Genomic DNA, 21,715 nt, shown 5'->3' with positions numbered 1-21,715 from the left:
TGCACTCACACCCCGAGAGTATTTCACACCATGTGGGACTAAACGGGAGATCTCAGAGTCTGTGTAGGTATATGGGGTCCCAAATTATTGCTAGTATAATATGTCCCGAACTGTCCTATTCTATCACATATTATCACATATTAAAGTTATTATTGGCATTTCTTTAGTGCCGACAGATTCCACAGCTTTACAGTTTTAATGTGTGGATAGAACTGTAAATAAGAATTACCATTACAATTTGGAATAAGGTACAACAAGCTACTGATAACTTTGCTTGAACAAGTTTACAATCCATTCATCCAATGTCCACCCAGTCTCTATCGCCTCCTAAATTGGCCGTATAATCCGTATACCATCCAGTCCCTGTTATTTAGTCTATATACCTTCCTAGCTGGGCCATATAATCCGTATACCATCCAGTCTGCGTTATCCTGTCAATTTATACCTTCCTAGCCGGGCCATATAACCAATAGACCATCCAGTCCCTGTTATTTAGTCTATATACCTTCCTAGCTGGGCCATATAATCCGTATACCATCCAGTCTGCGTTATCCTGTCAATTTATACCTTCCTAGCCGGGCCATATAACCAATAGACCATCCAGTCCCTGTTATTTAGTCTATATACCTTCCTAGCTGGGCCATATAATCCGTATACCATCCAGTCTGCGTTATTCTGTCAATTTATACCCTCCTAGCCGGGCCATATAACCAATAGACCATCCAGTCCCTGTTATTTAGTCTATATACCTTCCTAGCTGGGCCATATAATCTGTATACCATTCAGTCTGCGTTATTCTGTCACTATATACTTTTCTAACTGGTCCATATAATCCCTATACCATAAAGTCTGAGTTATTAAGTCCATATAACTTCCTAGCTGTGCCATATGAACTCTATACATCTAGTAACCATTATTCAGTCTATATACCTTCCAGGCTGGGCCATATAATCCCTATACCACCCAGTCTCTGTATTTCAGTCTATATACCTTCCTATCCGTGCCATAATACTCTCTATACCATCCAATCTGCGTTAGCTGGGCCATATAATCCCCATACCATCCAATCCCCGTTACTCATTCTATGTACCTTCCTAACCCCATACCATCCAATCCCCGTTATTCAGTCTGTATACCTTCCTATCCGGGCCATAATAATCCCTATACCATCCAATCTGCGTTAATCCTTCAATATATACCTTCCCAGTTGGGCCATATAATCCCTATACCATTCAGTCTGCATTATTTTACCAATATATACATTCCTATCCATGCCATATAAACTCTATACCATCTAGTAACCATTATTCAGTCAAAATACCTTCCTAGCTTAGCTGTATAATTCCTATACCATTGAGTTTTTATTATTTAATCTATACACCTTCCTAGCCTGGCTGTATAATTCCTATACCATTGAGTCTTTATTATTTGGTCTATACACCTTGCTAGGCTAGCCGTATAATTCCTATACCATCGAGTCTTAATTATTTAGTCTATACACCTTCCTAGCCTGGCCGTATAATTCCTGTACCATTGAGTCTTTTTTTATTTAGTTTTTACACCTTTCTAGGCTGGCCGTATAATTCCTATACCATCAAGTCTTTATTATTTGGTCTATACACCTGCCTAGCCTAGCCGTATAATTCCTATACCATCAAGTCTTTATTATTTGGTCTATACACCTGCCTAGCCTAGCCGTATAATTCCTATACCATCAAGTCTTTATTTTTTGGTCTATACACCTGCCTACCCTGGCCGTATACTGTCTATATTATCTTACCCTCAAACATAAATCATTCTAAACCTCTAGGAATCTTGAGCGTATCCCAAGGTGGGCTGTTAAGCACAAGTCTGGGAGCAGGTTATATTTACATATATTTCTATAATTCACAGATTTAGTTATACGTATAATTTGCTCCGCTCTAGCTTCAGACAATAGAGAACCATGGTAGGACGGGCTTTTGCTCGAAGCTGAGATAGCACCCACCAAGTCTTCTATCCGGGATCGTGTGAAATAACCGCTCAACAATGTGATGGAACTGCTTTGATGCCAAATATGTAAATGAGGTATATAATTATAAATAGCAGAACTGGAATCATTGATTAAAAAAACCTTGGTTATCATATAATCATTACAATGTAAACATAACTGAAGACTGTATACGACACTACACGACTACACTCTAGTGAAATCCTACTTACTGTCCAGTCTACGTGCACACAGCCTCACTTTGCTTACTCTCTTGGGCACTTGTTGAGTTGTACATCCTGCGTAGAGCATTGGTTTCTGAATACACTTCCTGTTTATGACAAGTGATATGGTATATCTTGCCTCTCTAGCTTACAGCCCTATGTACACTATGAAGATGCTGGTGTACAGGTCCTGCCTGAGTTTTGGCCCCTGAGTAAAGTGATCTAGCTGCCAGGCTTGGGATCAATGGGCTTCTGGACAGCGGTTTTGCTGAATAAATCATAGAAGGCCATTCATGCATTACAAAAAAATTGATCTAAACTTCATCTAGTTCATTGTTCACCACACAGGCAAGTGAGGCTTCCTACCCCTGGTCAACAGAGGGGACACAAAGTCAGGTGGTAAAGGAGGCACCTTTCAGTCAGTGTATGGTGAGGTGCCTCCTGTGTTCAGTCTTGACTGGGACTTGGAGCAGTCGTTCTTTTCCTATTGAAACAGTATGCATATTTGGGTTCAAAGAGGTTAAACTGTATTGTATCTCCTTTAGCAGGAACAGTTCTTCACCAGTCTAGATGCAGTTGGTTTTGCTGCCTTTGTATTTTATTTTTGTGGTCATTGCCCTTTGTTTACTGCAAGGTTTTAAATCCTTAGTTCCCCATCACTAACAGGTTCCAGATTGTGCTCTGTGCTGAGGACAGATGCTGATGGTCCCTGGGAAATTCCAAATGGCGAGACAACGGGTGATCGCGCTGCCAACGGAGAGAGGGATGGGGAGAAACTGGGGGGTATAGCTGAGGATGAAAGGAAAGCTTCATGTGTGATTGGGGAGCGACGCAAAGATGAAAAATTAGGGAAACTTCTGGCCACAGCTGGCTTTGGGGGCACGGTCTTAGCACCTGGATGTGCCACTGATGTAATTAGAGGAGGTGGATCAATGCGAGGTTGGGGCATTGCTTTGGGCTTTGGTTGAAAAGGTCTTCTAAGTGCTGATTCGTCTTTAAGCCTGGCAATTTCCATAAACACACTGGCTAATGGCTGGAACTGAGGACACCAATTTAGAAGGTAATCCCAGTTGTAGCTGCCGCGTAACTCTTCATCACTGGCCACAATGGCTGTCAGAGAGCCCTCCACAGACGGCTTGCCATCTTCGGGGAAAGAGTAGTCCTTGTTGTGGGGCATGTTAAGCCCACAGCCTACTCCTATAAAAGCTCCTCCTCCTCCACTATCATCTCGATACATCTGTGACTGTGCAGACCCCTTCTTACTCTTAAACCACTGCCCAGTATCCATAGATGGATCACAAGAAATATCAGACAGTTGATCAGCATCTTGTTGGATGCCAGAGTCAGGACCACGTGCTGAGATGTGTTCTTGCATTGATGATGTAATGCTTGCTACTCGAGGGTACTCATTGATCATACGGATTTCATCATCTTCAGCAGCTTCCGCAGATCCACGCCCACTAGAATGTGATGGGTCTAGAGATCCTCCTCTGGTGTAAGAACACTCCCCTGTTGAAGATTCCATGGAGTAGCCAGGAAGTGTTTGATGGTAGATTCGGTCACTGCTAGATAGTGTTGACTTATCGTGACCCATTCTCTGCATAGTGCTTGCCTGCAAGGTATCCAATTGAGCATCTGTCTCTTGACGCTTCTTCTGTATGCTCCGTGACCTGCAAACAACCAGCACAATAGCAACAACAGCTAATACTACAACCACTGCCAAAGAAGAGGCCACAGACACTACGAGTAACAAGTTCAAGTCAGGGGCCAGTCCAAATGAAGTATGTGTAATGTCCACAGTAAGCTGAGCAACAGCAACACGTGAGGAAGGTAAAGGACTGTGTGCATGAACATCCATGATTATTTCCCTTGTTTCTCGCTTGGACCGACCAGAACGGTGTCTCTGGCTATCGACCTTTAGGTAGACATGGCCTGTGGTTTCATTAATTCCAAAATATGGTGATGGTTTAGAGAAGGAGTACAGAACCAGTCCATCAGCCCCTTCATCCTCATCTGTGGCCTGCACACGACCAATGACCTGGCCTTTAATAGCACCCTCCGTCACCTCAAAGTTGAAGTACTGGGCTAGGAAAACTGGGTCATATTCATCCTCTCCAGTTACGAGAACTTGAACTGTGACTGTAGCTGAAAAATTTCCAGCATCTGTGGCTCTGACAACCATGTTGAAAGCTTTGCTACGCTCATAATCAAAGCTCTGCCGAGAAAGTAGCTCACCAGATGTCCTATTCACCAGGAATACATCTTTACCAGTTAGATGTCCAGGTTCAGTTACTGGAAGGTCCAGCATATTGTAATGCAGCTGACCAAACATTCCTGTGTCCAGGTCTATGGCATGAATAACAGTTAGTAGTGTATTAGCTGGCTGATTCTCCCGAATGCTGGTTGTCAGAATCTGCACAGGAAAGTATGGCTTGTTGTCATTTATGTCACGGACTTCTACAGTCACTGTAACAAGAGCAAAGTTGGCTGAACCATCAAAGGCTAGAACCACAAGAGCATGTAGTGACTGTCGCTCCCTGTCTAGTTGTTGAGCTAGCTTTATGGCACCTGTGGCCCCATTAATCTGAAAGAGATGACTCTCATCTCCTGATGTGATTCTATAGTATACCATTCCGTTGTTACCAGAGTCTGTATCCTGTGCTAGCAGTCTTAGCACTTCAGAACCAACAGGAGCTGCCTCACTGAGAAGTACACTGTATTCTGGTCTTGGGAAGACAGGCGGATTATCATTGACATCGAGGATTGTAATCAAAACAGGTACAGAGTGGCTCATCTGTGGAACACCTCGGTCAGTGGCACCAACTGTTAAATTATAAAAGGAAATAGCTTCAAAATCCAGGGAATCCGTCAAAATGATGGAGCCAATATGCTGGAAATGACCATTCCACAAGCGCATTCCACTCTGTATTTGGAAGACATTGCCTGTGTTCCCACTAAAGATGGTGTAATCAAGCCCGGAGTTCTCTAAAGACAGATCACCATCAGTGGCCTCCAGGATCAAGATGGTACTGCCAAGAGGTAGGTCTTCTGGCACAGAAGCAGTGTATTGCAGTTGTGGAAAGGAGGGTGAATGGTCATTAACATCCATCACCAATATCTGCACAGTAATAATGGAAGATAGACTCGGGAATCCATGGTCACAAGCTTCTACCACCACGTTCATCAAAGGCCACGCTGGGTCCAATTCCATAACCCGAGTATTGAAAAGTGTTCCTGGGGAGTAATAAAAAAATGATTAGGGCAGATATATGTGTACTTTACCAGCCCCCAATATTTTACCAGCAAATGAAAAATTAACAACAAAGATAAATATAAATATGATGTTTAGTTAAACAGAAAAAAATGGTGTTCTCCCACTGAGCTGAGAACCCCAGGGTGAGCTGAGAGTGTTATATTCATACCGTTCTCAGGGTGCATGTAGAATGCATGGCTATCTGCAGATAACACTCTGTAAGTAACTCTCCCATTGTCCCCAGAGTCTTTGTCGGTAGCAGTGATGGTGATCAGTGGGGTCCAAGAAGGGGTGTGTTCCATAACAGTCACCTATGAAGATTAGTTCAGATGTTACCAATGTTATCTCTAGGCTACACATGATGGCATTAGTCATAACGAACAGGTCCTAACTTGTAACCACAGCAGTGACAGCTGGTCAGACAGGTCCTAAACCATACCCACCACACTGCCAGCTGGTCAGACAGGTCCTAACCCATACCCACTGCACTGCCAGCTGGTTAGAATGGTCCTAACTCATACCCACCGCAGCTGGTCAAACAGTACTAACTGGTACCCACAATGTTGTAACAGTCATGGAAATACTAAGTGGTAGCAGTTACAGTAGATAAAGTTCTGTTTTCTGGTAACAGTTACAATAGATAAAGTTATATTTTCTACCCATAATGCAGGGATTATATATTTATATGGCCAACATACCTTGTACAGGCTATGTGTAAACTCGGGTGAGTTATCATTCACATCCTCTATTGTGAGTCTGAGATCTGCCCTGGTCTGGTGTTTGCCATCTGACGTTTGCACACTCAACAAGAATGAACTGCGTTCCTCGTGGTCTAGTTTCTCAGTCACCCAGATGTGGCCACTATATTGCAAGATGGTGAATATTCCTGCTGGCGACCCATCCACTGACAGTGTGTACCGCAGCACAGGGCCAGAGTCTACATCATTTCCAGTCACCTGGGCAATCTCTGACCCAATATGAGCATCTAAAAAGAAAGCCCTGGTTAACAGCTGCTCTTATAGATACAGAGGCTGAAATGCATCAATTATAATATTTATAATAATAATATTAATGGCTCCTGTAGCATAGATCAGTGTACATTGTATATCAGACATTGTGTATCACAGACTGCACATTGTATCAGACATTGTGTATCACAGACTGCACATTGTATCAGACATTGAGTATCACAGACTGCTTCCTCGAAGCTGTAAGAAGCGCCGTAGGGATTAAAACCCTATGACACATAGTTCTGGGAGTAAACTGATGTTTATTTCGCCACACATGGCTTTTATTCATGGACCCCTAGCATGGGGTCTCCACAGCAAAAATACAGGGGGTTTTCCCAGGAGTCTATGTGTCTGAAAGATAATTGAGCTCCAAACAGGATAACTCAATTACCTATCAGTTACAGGAAACAATACTAAATAATACAAAATACCCACAAATACAATAAAATATTGCAGGAACCCCCGAAAGTCACACCTCAAATAGCTTGAGTCCGAGTGCCCACTTTGTCAAAATAGCGCTCAGATCCCTTTGGTAGATTGAAATCGCCATTCGAATGAAGTTTTGACCGGTTGACAACGAATTGATGTCCCAAAACAGTTCCACAGGAAACAAGGCAACAACCGGTGATCTTTTGGGGTTCCCATACAAACAACGATGAATGTTTCCTCTGGCTTTTAGGGAGCAAATGCTCCCCCTGTTTGGTAGTTCCTTTCTCCTGAATGCCATTCTCCTAACTGGTCGGGAAGTTGGACGGGCAGCGGTTCAAGTTCCCCGGGTGTTCGCGGGATCGCATTGCCGACATACAGTTCCATACACTCAATGGCCATGTACCACTACCTGCGTTCGGGAGACAAAATGGGTGCCAATTCTTGGTGCACTTGTGTTCAGTTATACGAACAGCGGCCACACAGGGAAAGCACTTGAACTAATGATCAGTTTGTGGTTAACAGCTAGGGGTGGTCGATGACTGTAGTTTAATGGATTCCCTAAATACTCTTTTTTTCAGGTTTGTTCGGCTGTCCGTCCACCCCCCCGTGTGTTTACCGAACCAACTTTGTGTAGTCCCCTTGTTCGCACCTCCTAATCACCGACCACCCCAGCTGTTAACCACAAATTGATTAATAATGCAAGTGTTTCTCCTGTATGGCCGTCGTTCGTATAACCGAATACACGTGCTCCAAGAATTGGCGGCAATTTTGTCTCCCTAACGCAGACAGCGGTACATGGTCGTCGACTGCATTGAACTATATCTCGAATATGCGACCCTGAGAACACCCGGGAGACTTGTACTGCTGCCCATCCAACTTCCCGAACATGAGAACGGCATTCGGGAGGCATGAACTATCGAATAGGGGGAGCATTCGCTCCCTAACAGCCAAGGGGAGCATTCGTCAGTGTTCGCGTGAAAATGCCCGAAAGATGACCGGCCATCACTTTGTTTTCTATGGAACTGTTTTGGGGCATCACCAAAACCGGTCAAAACTAAATTGAATGGCATTCCCGAACCACCGAAGGGATCTGAGCGCTATTTCGACAAAGTGGGCGCTCAGACCCCAGCTATTCGGTGATATGACTTTCGTGGGGTTCCTATGTTATTAAAATGTATTTTGAGGGTAAATTGTGATATTGTGTGTGTTCGGTATCCCTAAGTAGAGGGGTTTGATGAAGTCCTAAAAGTACAGATTTACAGGACATTCCAATTCACTAACTGGTACCTACATCGTTTATTACTGGACAGCCACAAATATTTCTTCCATAAGTGCCACTTTAGTCCCTCAATTGGTCCAAATAGAGTCATGGGGATATTTTGGGTTAAACTGTAACCTGCAATGATTAGTAGGTTTAAAGGAACAGTTTTATGTCTTTATATTTTGCTACCCAGTGGCGTACATACCGGGGTCGCGGCTGCGACTGGGCCCGGCCCACTATGGGGCCCGGCCGCCCTGCGACCCAGGTATGTATGTCACTGGGCCAGCCTCTTCTCCTGGGGGGCCCAAGAGCCGGCCACCTCAGGGCCCCCAAGGCTGGCCCTGCTGTCACCCGGCTGGTGGGCGCGCGAGGGAGCACTGTCCCCTGTGTGCTCCCTCTTCAGCTCCCTCGCGCGCCGCACTGATACCGGAGCCAGAAAATGACGTCATCAGTAGGCGGCGCGCGAGGGAGCTGAAGAGGGAGCACCCAGGGGACAGTGCTCCCTCGCGCGCCGGCCAGCCGGGTGACAGCACTGGACCCCAGGGAATCCCCTCAGCTCTCCCACAGATAAGGAGGCTGGGGGGATTAAATAAAAAAAAAAAAAAACGTGTTAGTGTGTGTGTTAATGTGTGTGTTAGTGTGTTAATGTGTGAGTGTGTGAGTGTGTGTGAGTGCGTTAGTGTGTGTGTTAATGTGTGTGTTAGTGTGTTAATGTGTGTGTTAGTGTGTTAATGTGTGAGTGTGTGTGGGTGCGTTAGTGTGTGTGTTAATGTGTGTGTTAGTGTGTTAATGTGTGTGTTAGTGTGTGAGTGTGTTAGTGTGTGTGTTAATGTGTTAATGTGTGTGTTAGTGTGTGAGTGTGTGAGTGTGTGTTAATGTGTGTGTTAGTGTGTTAATGTGTGTGTTAGTGTGTTAATGTGTGAGTGTGTGTGGGTGCGTTAGTGTGTGTGTTAATGTGTGTGTTAGTGTGTTAATGTGTGTGTTAGTGTGTGAGTGTGTTAGTGTGTGTGTTAATGTGTTAATGTGTGTGTTAGTGTGTGAGTGTGTGTTAATGTGTGTGTTAGTGTGTTAATGTGTGTGTTAGTGTGTTAATGTGTGAGTGTGTGTGGGTGCGTTAGTGTGTGTGTTAATGTGTGTGTTAGTGTGTTAATGTGTGTGTTAGTGTGTTAATGTGTGTGTTAGTGTGTGTGTTAATGTGTTAATGTGTGTGTTAGTGTGTGAGTGTGTGAGTGTGTGTTAAAGTGTGTGTGTGTGTTAGTGTGTGTGTGTTAATGTGTGTGAGTGTGTGTTACTTCCCGATTAGTGTGAGTGTGTATCTTCACCAGATACGGGGAACCTGTCCCTTTTGCCCTGAGGAAAACGCAATCCTAGTCCTGTGTCGTTAGAAAAGGGATTCCATCAAAAAAGCATTCACATTTCACCTCTATTAATTTGTAAATTTTCTTTAAATTGTAAAACAAAGCTTATGTAGTGACTACTAAGACTTCTATAAACTATAATATATATCGTCCTACTGTTTAAAAAAAATGTGTGTGTGAGCGTGTGTGTGTGTGTGTTAGTGAGTGTGTGTGTGTGTGTTAGTGAGTGTGTGTGTGTTAGTGAGTGTGTTTGTGTGTGTGAGTGTGTGTTAGTGAGTGTGTGTTAGTGAGTGTGTGTGTGTGTTAGTGAGTGTGTGTGTGTGTTAGTGAGTGTGTGTGTGTGTTAGTGAGTGGGTGTGTGTGTTAGTGAGTGTGTGTGTGAGTGTGTGTGTGAGTGTGTGTTAGTGAGTGTGTGTGTGTGTTAGTGAGTGTGTGTGTGTGTTAGTGAGTATGTGTGTGTTAGTGTTAGAGAGTGTGTGTGTTATTGTGTGTGTGTGTGTGTGTGTGTTAGTGTTAGTGTGTGTGTGTTAATGTGTCAGTGAGTGTGTTACTGAGTGTGTTTGTGTGCGTCTGTTAGTGAGTGTGCCTGTCTGTCAGTCAGTGAGTGTGTATGTATGTCTGTCACTGAGTCTGTGTCTGTCAGTAAATGTGTGCGTCTTTTTATGAGAGTTTGTGTGTGTGTCTTAAGCACTTACCTTTTTCCAGCGCCGGACTCCCTTGGCGCTGGGGATCTCTCCGCCCCGGTCCGCCTCTCAGCTCCGAATGCGCATGCGTGGCAAGAGTCACGCGCGCATTCAAACCGCCCATAGGAAAGCGTTACTCAATGCTTTTCTATCGACGTTCAGCGTCTTCTCACTGTGATTTTCACAGGGAGAATCGCAGAAGCTCCTCTAGTGGCGGTCAGTGAGACAGCCACTAGAGGCTGGATTAACCCTCAGTGAAACATAGCAGTTTCTCTGAAACTGCTATGTTTTCAGCTGCAGGGTTAAAACTAGAGAGACCTGGCACCCAGACCACTTCATTGAGCTGATGTGATCTGGGTGTCTGTAGTGGTCCTTTAAGTGTATGTGTTTATGCATGCACTGGCGTACATACCGCGGTCGCAGGGGTCGCGAGTAAGTGCACGCGCGGGGTGGGGGGCCCATGGATCAGTTTTCGCACCGGGGCCCCATGGGTTGTGTGTACGCCACTGTTGCTACCGTTTATTTTACTTTATTTTATTATACCTTAATTAACCCCTTAAGGACACATGACATGTGTGACATGTCATGATTCCCTTGTATTCCAGAAGTTTGGTCCTTAAGGGGTTAAAGCCAGGGGAGGTGTGGCTAGGGCTGCATTAACAGAAACAAAAGTGATTTAACTCCTAAATGGCAGAGAATTGAGCAGTAAGACTGCAGGGGCATGATCTATACACCAAAATAGCTTCATTAGGCTCAAGTTGTTTTGGTGCTTAGAGTGTCCCTTTAACCTGTATTATAGACGGAGTATTGCAAAAATATCTGGTAGCTCAATGTACAATGTTGGATATTCATGAACTAACCTTCACGTATACTGAGCTCCCACTGCAGCGGAATGGTTGGCCTATTGTCGTTAACGTCTTTCACCACTACAGTAAGTGTAGCCGAGCCAGTGAGAGGTGGCGAGCCACGATCTGTTGCTGTAACAACAAGCCTGAAACAAAAGCAAATGTTGGTATTGTTCCCCTTTAGAAAAGTCAATTATTGTGAGAGAAAGATTATTTAAATTAACAAAATCAGAGCAATACACTTTCTAATTTGGACGGTAGATATTTACTGAGCAAAATATATATGTGCATCTTAAACATGATGATTGCCCAGCACCAAGGAACTTATTTCCCGGTAGTTAAGTTGGCATCTGTCCTGTTTCAGCGCTTACAATGTGCATTTCTGGAGCTCCAGTGGGCTGACGGGGAGTGATCAGTACCACAGGCCTCTCAGCTGGGGGCTCTACAAGTACTGAGACAAACTCCTAACGTCTCCCAACTGGAGGAACAACAAGTACTGAGACAAACTCCTAATGTCTCCCAACTGGAGGAACAACAAGTACTGAGACAAACTCCTAACGTCTCCCAACTGGAGGAACAACAAGTACTGAGACAAACTCCTAACGTCTCCCAACTGGAGGAACAACAAGTACTGAGACAAACTCCTAACGTCTCCCAACTGGAGGAACAACAAGTACTGAGACAAACTCCTAATGTCTCCCAACTGGAGGAACAACAAGTACTGAGACAAACTCCTAACGTCTCCCAACTGGAGGAACAACAAGTACTGAGACAAACTCCTAACGTCTCCCAACTGGAGGAACAACAAGTACTGAGACAAACTCCTAACGTCTCCCAACTGGAGGAACAACAAGTACTGAGACAAACTCCTAACGTCTCCCAACTGGAGGAACAACAAGTACTGAGACAAACTCCTAACGTCTCCCAACTGGAGGAACAACAAGTACTGAGACAAACTCCTAACGTCTCCCAACTGGAGGAACAACAAGTACTGAGACAAACTCCTAATGTCTCCCAACTGGAGGAACAACAAGTACTGAGACAAACTCCTAACGTCTCCCAACTGGAGGAACAACAAGTACTGAGACAAACTCCTAATGTCTCCCAACTGGAGGAACAACAAGTACTGAGACAAACTCCTAACGTCTCCCAACTGGAGGAACAACAAGTACTGAGACAAACTCCTAATGTCTCCCAACTGGAGGAACAACAAGTACTGAGACAAACTCCTAATGTCTCCCAACTGGAGGAACAACAAGTACTGAGACAAACTCCTAATGTCTCCCAACTGGAGGAACAACAAGTACTGAGACAAACTCCTAATGTCTCCCAACTGGAGGAACAACAAGTACTGAGACAAACTCCTAATGTCTCCCAACTGGAGGAACAACAAGTACTGAGACAAACTCCTAATGTCTCCCAACTGGAGGAACAACAAGTACTGAGACAAACTCCTAATGTCTCCCAACTGGAGGAACAACAAGTACTGAGACAAACTCCTAACGTCTCCCAACTGGAGGAACAACAAGTACTGAGACAAACTCCTAATGTCTCCCAACTGGAGGAACAACAAGTACTGAGACAAACTCCTAACGTCTCCCAACTGGAGGAACAACAAGTACTGAGACAAACTCCTAATGTCTCCCAACTGGAGGAACAACAAGTACTGAGACAAACTCCTAACGTCTCCCAACTGGAGGAACAACAAGTACTGAGACAAACTCCTAATGTCTCCCAACTGGAGGAACAACAAGTACTGAGACAAACTCCTAATGTCTCCCAACTGGAGGAACAACAAGTACTGAGACAAACTCCTAACGTCTCCCAACTGGAGGAACAACAAGTACTGAGGCAAACTCCTAACGTCTCCCAACTGGAGGAACAACAAGTACTGAGACAAACTCCTAACGTCTCCCAACTGGAGGAACAACAAGTACTGAGACAAACTCCTAATGTCTCCCAACTGGAGGAACAACAAGTACTGAGACAAACTCCTAACGTCTCCCAGCTGGGGATGATTTAATTAACTTATAATATATTATACATATATTAAAGGATATACATAAACTACAAATGTAAAGAAATATATGTAATATCGTAAGCGTATCTTGATATTATATTTATATATATATATTTGTGGTCGGAAACCATAGCCGAAGGTGAATTAGATAACTGTTAAATTCTAATAAGAGTTAAATTATACTGAAAGTCGGTAGTGGGGTGCCGAAACCGACGAGTGGTTAGGCCTGTAATAAAGAGGGCAAAAGATAAGCAATACTTTATTAAACCAGATAACATACTTACAAAGCCATGGTATTAAATGCATTTCTAATTTCCTTTTCTGGACGTGGTATGTACCTGCAATAAGCGTCAGATTTCCAACGGACCATTTTTTTGATTATGTGAGTAGGAACATTATGACTGGATGCAGCTGAAGCTGCTCCTTTGCGGAATGAATGACCGGAGTAAGAGGTTGGACTAAACCCCAACCTAACTAGCAGAGTTCGCAGGTACAGAACAAACTTGTGTGTTGTTAGTGGTTTACAGTGTAATTCGAGTAGAGGTGCATTTTCAGATGAGGGAAAAGAACTCTCTAGAAGAGTGGGAATCCCAGGAGCTGGCTAGGTGACTAATGGTTAAAATACTACTAAATAGAGAATAAAAATATAAAAATATAAATATATGGTACTATGCCTTTAAATCTGGAATAGACAAAGTATCCCTATAAATGTGCAAAAATGTGAATAAAGGTGCTATGAGTGGAGATCTCAAATAAACGGATTTTAGATGAGCCTATGAGTGTACTAGAGAGTGCGTCTAGAACCTTGACCGGGCACTAGGGTGAATGTGTCGGATAGTACGGGATCTTTACTGTGGGACCCATTTGACTAGTTTTGGACTGTCTTAGTGTCAAGATGTAGTGATCGTTTGTTTTAACTAGGTTGTGTATTATTAGGTAATTGTTGTCTGAGAATTTTGTGATGGTAAACTCTCTGGGCCTGAGGAAACCGTAGAAAGCCAGGTATATGCCTGGTTTGTTTGTTGTTTGAAAGGTACAGTGTCCAGTAGGTTTGAAATGTCTCGGAATTTAGAGCTGTCAATTGGCAATCATTGTGAGTTTTAAGAGAAGTTTAACTTCTGTATACCTTTCAGAACACTCTTTATGGGATAAGATGACAGTGTCAGTATATTTATATTGGCAGACATTTTGTGCCAAGACAGAAATTAAAAGAGTATATTAGTTGAAATTATATTTCACAAAGTAATTCGGAGGCATTGCTATTTGTGTACTTCATGCAATATTAATCTTGACATAGAAAAATATATGAAGAATGATCTAAGCTATGATGATTGGTTGAAGGACATAGAACGGGAGGCTAATATTTCCATTCTAAATGATTCACCCATAATAGAACATTGTGATGAGACCAATCTCGCCACTGTGCACTGGAGGAGCCTGGTTGCCTGCCTGCTGCCTTTTGACTATGGACCGGCATTTAAATACTTTATTTTCCTATGCAGAACGGTCTATTCATGTATTTCTGCCCTGGCGTTCAGTGGATTCTCAGATTTACTGAATGAACTCATTTAACCCAGATAGCTTTGCCATGGAGCCTATTCGTGTAATAAAAGACTTTGGCTCCATGGCAATTGAACTGTATGTGTGTCGTCTGATCGCCATTCTGTAATAATGTGCACTCAGATCTAAGCTATCTGGGGATATGTTGCATGTCTGTATTTTATGTAATAAATGTAACCTTGTGTATTTTATTGTATTTTACTGTCTTTTTACTGCCATGTGCTTAATGGAGTTTTGCCTCTTCCTTGGAGATAATTGGATTACTTCCCAATTATCCCCAGGATAGAAGACTCTGTGGAACTGTTTTTTGGCAGAAAAGCCATGCTTCCTTTGGTCACAAAGGACTTCGATCTATCTTTTGAACCAATGGACCAATGTAGATGATTTTGACATATGTTTGTATTTGGAGTATGCGGATTCTGAAAATGGTATGTGTATGTGATGCATACTTTTAAAGTTATGAATAATGTGGAAAAACTGTATTTCTCTGCCTGTGATAATTACATTACCCATTGTGTAAGGTAATTGTATCACAGGCAGAGGGGAGGATTTTGTGTGGGAGTGTCTGAGTGTATTGTACGTGTTTATTGGTTGTTTTCCAAAACCCTGTGGGTGGTACTAATGTCTATATAAGAACAATAAACCCACAGCTCTGTCTGTTCCTGCTTGACCCACAAAACGGAGCCTTGTCTCGTTCTTGGGGGGATTTATTGTATGCTGTTCCAGTTTGACTGCTAGGAGTGTAAACCTATTCGTATGGTTTTTCCTATTCGGCTGTTTACAGCATTCGTATGTTTGAGAGCATTCACATGCTTCTCCGGTTCGGTGTATTGGTGTCTACAGTAGCTGTGCCTGTGTCTCTGGAAGGGAAGATCTACTAAACGGCTTTTAACCCCCTTTTATGCCTGAGGGTGCCGTTCCAAACATCTTAAATTAATTGGAGGACAAACCAACATAGAGAGAAAAATGGGGTACATAATACACTCTTGGCCTTTCTTTATGACAGCACTTCTTAAGACATTAAAAGAAAACAGGGTACTGAATACCAGATTGAACACATACAGTGACAATCTGGGCATTCAAAATGGGAAATACCAAGATTTACTTACTGAGCATAATAACCGTCAGGCTGGTCATGAAAAAGAACTGAAAGCTTTGACGGATAAATATGCACAGGAAATAAATCAGCTTAAAAAGCAATTGGAAGAATACGAAAAGGAGAGTCAAAAATCAGACAGTGAAGTTAGTAGTCATCATTATGTGCCAAGAAGTTGCACAAAAATGCAAGAAAGGGCTACCTGTAAATCCCCTCCTTGTTATGATTTTCCCACACCAGACCAGGTTTTCATAAAACAGTCTCTAAGAAAAGATGTGAGTAATTCTGAGAAAACACCTGTAGATTCTTGGCAATCTTGGGCAAAACAGTTTGAAAAGACCGTCCTGGCCAAACTTGAGAGGTTCAAGGTGACAGGAATGAAAACAGACATGGATCTGTACACTGGCAGGATTCTGATGCTGATCAGAATTGTGACAGTGAACGAGAAGCTCAGAGTGATGGCAGTGAAAGTGATTGCACTGTCCACTCTGAAGGCCATATGACTTCTATGCCATCTGCACTGTTGTACGGGTCTAATTCCTCTTCAGCAGCCAGATCGCATAGACGTTTACCCAGACACAGGGAAAACAGAAACAGAATTAATAAATCAACTATGCCGGTCTATGAAACACCTAAGGTTATTAAATTCCTTAGAGAGACAGTCCCACAATTTTCTAGAGGTTCAGGAAACATATCTGAACATCTGGAAAATTATGAAAGAGCCATGAATTCATTGGGCATGTATGATGACATCCAAAAGAAATGGTACATTACATGGACCTTTGATTCAATGTGCCGTATTCGTCTAGAGAGTCTTCAAGCTTTACAGCTAATGTCCTGGTCAAAGATGAAATATGAGATAATCATGGAATATGGTAAGTATAAAACCATTGCTTCTGCTAGGAAAGCGCTTTATAACTTAAAGGACCACTATAGGCACCTAGACCACTTCAGCTTAATGAGGTGGTCTGGGTGCCTGGTCCAGCTAGGATTAACCTTTTTTTCTATAAAACATAGCAGTTTCAGAGAAACTGCTATGTTTATATTAGGGTTAATCCAGCCTCTAGTGGCTGTCTCATTGACAGCCGCTAGAGGCGCTTGCGTGCTTCTCACTGTGAAAATCACAGTGAGAAGACGCCAGCGTCCATAGGAAAGCATTGTAAATGCTTTCCTATGAGACTGGCTGAATAAGCGTGCGGCTCTTGCCGCACATGCGCATTCAGTCGAGGAGGCGGAGAGGAGGAGGAGAGGAGGCGGAGAGCTCCCCGCCCGGCGCTGGAAAAAGAGGTAAGTTGAACCCCTTTCTCTCCATCCAGCCCGGCGGGAAGGGGACCCTGAGGGTGGGGGCACCCTCAAGGCACTATAGTGCCACTATAGTGGTCCTTTAAAGTGCCGTCCAGATCAAAGCCCCAGAGAATTTTTAATAATTCCTAAAAATACATATTCCGTGGCCCAAAGGAAACCCAGGTATGAAAGCACAGATTTCAAAGATCTGTATTTTCATGCCATGCCAGTAAACATACAAATGAATCTCGCAAGAGATTACGATTGTAAGTTACCGTTAGAATGGCTAGTCAGTCAGTGCATGAAATTGTATACCATACACCATGCACATGACGAAAATCAGCCAAAGGTTAAGAAACCTGGTGATAAAATGGTGTCAGAGACTAAAATTCAGTTAGGTTTAGAAACCCAACAGAAAAAGAGGACCTATTCGGAGGTTCTGAAAACACCAAAACCTCAGAAACAGGAAAATACCAGAAGTAATTCTGCAAACTCCTCTGATAGTAACTCTGAAAAATCCAATACCAATGGGAATAAACGCCCCTGGGTTAATAAGAACCAAGGCAATTCCCAATGGAGAAGGAATCCTCAGGGAAATAGGAGATATGGAAACAGAAACAACCAATCTGCTTCCAATAACTCCCAACAGTCTCAGCCATCCCAGCCAAACTCTAATGGGCAAAGCCAAAACGGCAATGGGGGAAATAATTTGCGTCGTCAGGTTGGTCAATTGACAGACCAGATGGGCAAATTAATGGAGCAAATAACAAAGATCAACCAAGTCTTTGCCAAAAATCTTTTTTTAGGGGCAGCCCTAATTGCAGAGCCACCTGTTCAATTGCAGCAGCAACAACAAGTGCCGCAGCATGAACGCCTAGCAGCACAAATGAACCAGCTACTAACAACAGGCTCCCACCCTGACTGGCTAACACAAGGCAGAACACTTCTGGTCATGAAGGGCCCTCACAAGGGAACAACATCATCCAACTACGTGCCTCCCCACAACATGGAAACTCCTGTAGCCTCCAAGATCCAATACGAGTCAATATATGAGCAATAATCAGAAGGGGATAATAAACAACAACAGAGGATCAAAACACCAACTACTGTTAGACAAAGCAGTCACAAGGGATGCTAAGACCAGGCAGACCAATCTGTGCACGGGTAATACTTTAGGGAAAACTTCATTTGGAACACAACTGCAAGTGCAAGAATAAACTTGATACTGTCACTTTAAGAAAGTTGAAAGAAGGTATTTTAACTTTAGCAATCTTCTGGTGCAAAATAAATTGAAAATAATAATGCATAAGCACATTTAGATCCTGCTTGGAATTGCTTTAACAGCGAAAGCATTGAGTAGAAATAAATAAACAAGGTAACTCCTAAATTAGGAAAATAGAATATAGTCCGTTCAGTAAAGTCAACATGTAAAAATAGGATCCCAAAGGGCAGACATTAGTATCCCCCTTTCCTTCCAAATAAACATAAGGCTTGAACCAATTATTAATCCCAATAACTGGAGGATTTATCTTGCTTTCTTTGGATGATGAACATGTAAGTCCTTTCCAGAATAGAGTGGATTATGGTTCCCTGTAGTATATGGAGGAATGAAGGAATTGGTGGTGAAGTCTGTTCTTAGTCTGGGAGTGGAGAAGTCAGCATAGTCAGGATCAAGTCAGAGGGTTCGGTGCACAGGTAGTCATAAGAAGGAGCTCTCTCAGCAGTTAGCAACAAAGTAGCAAGTATCAAAGTGGCACATTGATTGAGCACCTGAGATCAGCTGCAGCTTCCTTTTAACACATATATTGATGACATCAGAAACATAGGTGGGGTCTGATCGGTAATTAATGATAGTGGGAATCATGATAGCACGGTTACAAGAAAGCCTGTGACACAATGCCACACACAAGAAAGCCTGTGACACAATGCCACACACATGGATACTGGAATCCTTGGCTCTCTACAAGGTCAGCAAGGCAATAAGAGCCTTCATCAAGAACTCGATGGGCAAGTGGAGCACAACTCTAGAAGCCAATTCCAGGACAATAACTCAAGTAACCCTGAAGTAAATACCAAGGTGATGCGCTATCCCCAATGCTGTTCTGCATAGGCCTCAACCCCCAGATCATTAAGAAGAGGGGATATGGACACAGGTTCAAGAATGGAGCCACCATCAGCCACCTACTCTACATGGACGACATCAAGCTTTATACCAAGAATGAGCAGGACATTGACTCACTGATCCACCTAACTAGGATATACAGCAAGGGCTTTGGAATGTCGTTAGGGCTAGAGAAGTGCGGGCGGATGATAGCGAAAAGAGGAACGATGATTAGGACAGAAGGAATTGAAAGTCCAAAAGGCCAAATAGAAGATGTAGAGAACAGCTACAAGTACCTGGGAGTACCAGAAGCATTGGGCAACCATGAGGAAGAAGCACGGAGGATAGCAACATCCAAGTACCTCCAAAGAGTCAGACAGGTCTTGAAGTCCCAAAAATGTCTGTTAGTGTCTGTCTGTTAGTGTGTGTGTCTGTCTGTTAGTGTGTGTGTCTGTCTGTCTGTTAGTGTGTGTGTGTCTGTCTGTTAGTGTGTGTGTGTGAATGTCTGTTAGTGTGTGTGTGTGAATGTCTGTTAGTGTGTCTGTGTATGTCTGTTAGTGTGTGTGTGAATGTCTGTTAGTGTGTCTGTGTATGTCTGTTAGTGTGTGTGTGTGAATGTCTGTTAGTGTGTCTGTGTATGTCTGTTAGTGTGTCTGTGTATGTCTGTTTGTGTGTGTCTGTTAGTGTGTGTGTGTGTGTGTGTATGTCTGTTAGTGTGTGTGTATGTATGTCTGTTAGTGTGTGTCTGTTAGTGCGTGTGTGTGTGCCTGTTAGTGTGAGTGTGTGTGTCTGTTAGTGTGAGTGTGTGTGTATCTGCTAGTGAGTGTGTGTCTGTTAGTGAGTGTGAGTGTGTCTGTTAGTGTGTGTGTGTTTCTGTTAGCGAGTGTGTGTTTCTGTTAGCTAGTGTATGCGTATCTGTAAGTGAATGTGTGTGTGTATTTAGAAGGTGGGGCGGGGGAAGGGTGGGGGTGGTGCGGGCGGGCGGGGGGAAGGGTTGGATGGGGGTGGGGCGGGCGGAAGGGGGGCGCCTGAGTTTTGTCCTGCCTAGGGCAGCACAAAACCAGGATACACCACTGCCTACATAATTAACACAGTAACCAATAACAGATAAGGTACAACCGACACATCTCCTCCCCTCAGATAAACCTTAACATAATTAACAAGCACACAGTTTTACCCTAGTTTTGGATGTATCCCCAGATAGCCCTAATCTGGGGGAGCAACATGTGAAAATATCAGCCCATTCGGTTAAGGGGTTCGGGAGTTATGGATCTTTAAAGTTTTGACCGACCGCACAGGCACACTAGCCGAAAACAGTTCCATAAGTTTTGAGTCCAGGGTGGGTGGAGGACAGCGAGACCCCAACAAAGCTGCGGTGGTTTGTGGGGTTCGCGGTGGTTATGGTGTCAGGTGCGGTGCTTATGCTACTCAAGGATTACTAGGAAGCAGCGATTGACACAGGTACCGGGTCAGGGTGCTAGGTGGTCCGTCACACTGTACATGGGGGGGTACTGTTGTACTCGTAACACAAACATGTGTAATTTATTGCAGCAAAAACTGTATTATGACATTCACAGTTAAAATGTCATGCAGAACTTGAAAAATAACAAAATGTCTTAATTTCTTAAGTTCTTTACATTTTATTCATATTAAATTATGTTTCAAATATAAATATTTGATGTTAAATGAAAGCCCTGTTTCCCCTGAATAAAATGATATATAATAAGTGTGGGTGCATTTAATATGAAAGAGGTGAATTACGCCTGAACAGACATATAGCCAGTGACATACATACCGGGGTCGCAGGGGTCGCGGCTGCGACTGGGCCCGGCTCACCTGCGACCCAGGTATGTATGTCACTGGGCCAGCCTCTTCTCCTGGGGGGCCCAGGAGCCGGGCACCTCAGGGCCCCCCGAGGCTGGTCCTGCTGTTACCCGGCTGTCCGGTCCTGCGGGCGCGCAAGGGAGCACTGTCTCCTGAGTGCTTCCTCTTCAGCTCCCTCGCGCACCGCACTGATACCAGAGCCGGAAGATGACGTCATCTTCCGGCTCCGGCATCAGTACGCGGCGCGCGAGGGAGCTGAAGAGGAAGCACTCAGGAGACAGTGCTCCCTCGCACGCCCGCAGGACCGGCCAGCCGGGTAACAGCAGGGCCAGCAACACCACTGGACCCCAGGGAATCCCCTCATTTCTCCCACAGGTAAGAAGGCTGGGGGGATTAAAACAAATGTTAGTGTGTGTGAGTGTATGTTAGTGTGTGTTTGTGAGTGTGAGTGTATGTTAGTGTGTGTGAGTGTGTGTTAGAGTGTGTGTGTGTGTGTTAGTGTGTGTGAGTGTGTGTTTGTGCGTGTGAGTGTATGTTAGTGTGTGTGAGTGTGTGTTAGAGTGTGAGTGTGTGTTAGAGTGTGTGTGAGTGTGTGTTAGTGTTAGAGTGTGTGTTAGAGTGTGAGTGTGTGTTAGAGTGTTAGTGAGTGTGTTAGTGTTAGTGTGTGTGTTAGTGTGTGTGTTAGTCTTAGAGTGTGTGTGAGTGTATGTTAATGTGTGAGTGTGTGTTAGTGTGTGTGTGAGTGTGTGTTAGTGAGTGTGTGTGTGTGTGTGTTAGAGTGTGTGTGTTAATGTGTGT

The 21,715-nt window shown here is 43.8% G+C and overlaps 1 protein-coding gene across 4 annotated transcripts in view; it reads right to left on the bottom strand.

Annotated features, from left to right (window-relative positions):
• Nucleotides 1–326: 326 nt before the first annotated feature.
• Nucleotides 327–21,715, bottom strand: part of DCHS1 (dachsous cadherin-related 1) — a 194,304-nt gene continuing 172,915 nt past the window's right edge. Inside the window, exons 19-24 of one of the 4 annotated variants that reach the window (XM_063433387.1) lie at nt 11,048–11,178; nt 6,145–6,431; nt 5,616–5,757; nt 1,789–5,427; nt 1,091–1,720; nt 327–383 (exon numbers count right to left, since the gene is read on the bottom strand). In XM_063433387.1, the coding sequence (XP_063289457.1) occupies nt 2,831–5,427; nt 5,616–5,757; nt 6,145–6,431; nt 11,048–11,178 (3,157 nt within the window). In that variant the 3' untranslated portion in view covers nt 327–383; nt 1,091–1,720; nt 1,789–2,830. Of the gene's footprint in view, nt 384–410; nt 1,721–1,788; nt 5,428–5,615; nt 5,758–6,144; nt 6,432–11,047; nt 11,179–21,715 lie in introns of those variants that run through there. The other 3 variants (XM_063433379.1, XM_063433373.1, XM_063433384.1) reach the window with 3 other exon arrangements.

The sequence above is a fragment of the Pelobates fuscus genome, chromosome 1 (assembly GCF_036172605.1).
Source record: "Pelobates fuscus isolate aPelFus1 chromosome 1, aPelFus1.pri, whole genome shotgun sequence".
Classification (NCBI taxonomy): domain Eukaryota; kingdom Metazoa; phylum Chordata; class Amphibia; order Anura; family Pelobatidae; genus Pelobates; species Pelobates fuscus.
Note: the sequence above shows the minus strand (reverse complement) of the source record. Positions and strands in the feature narration are given on the sequence as shown.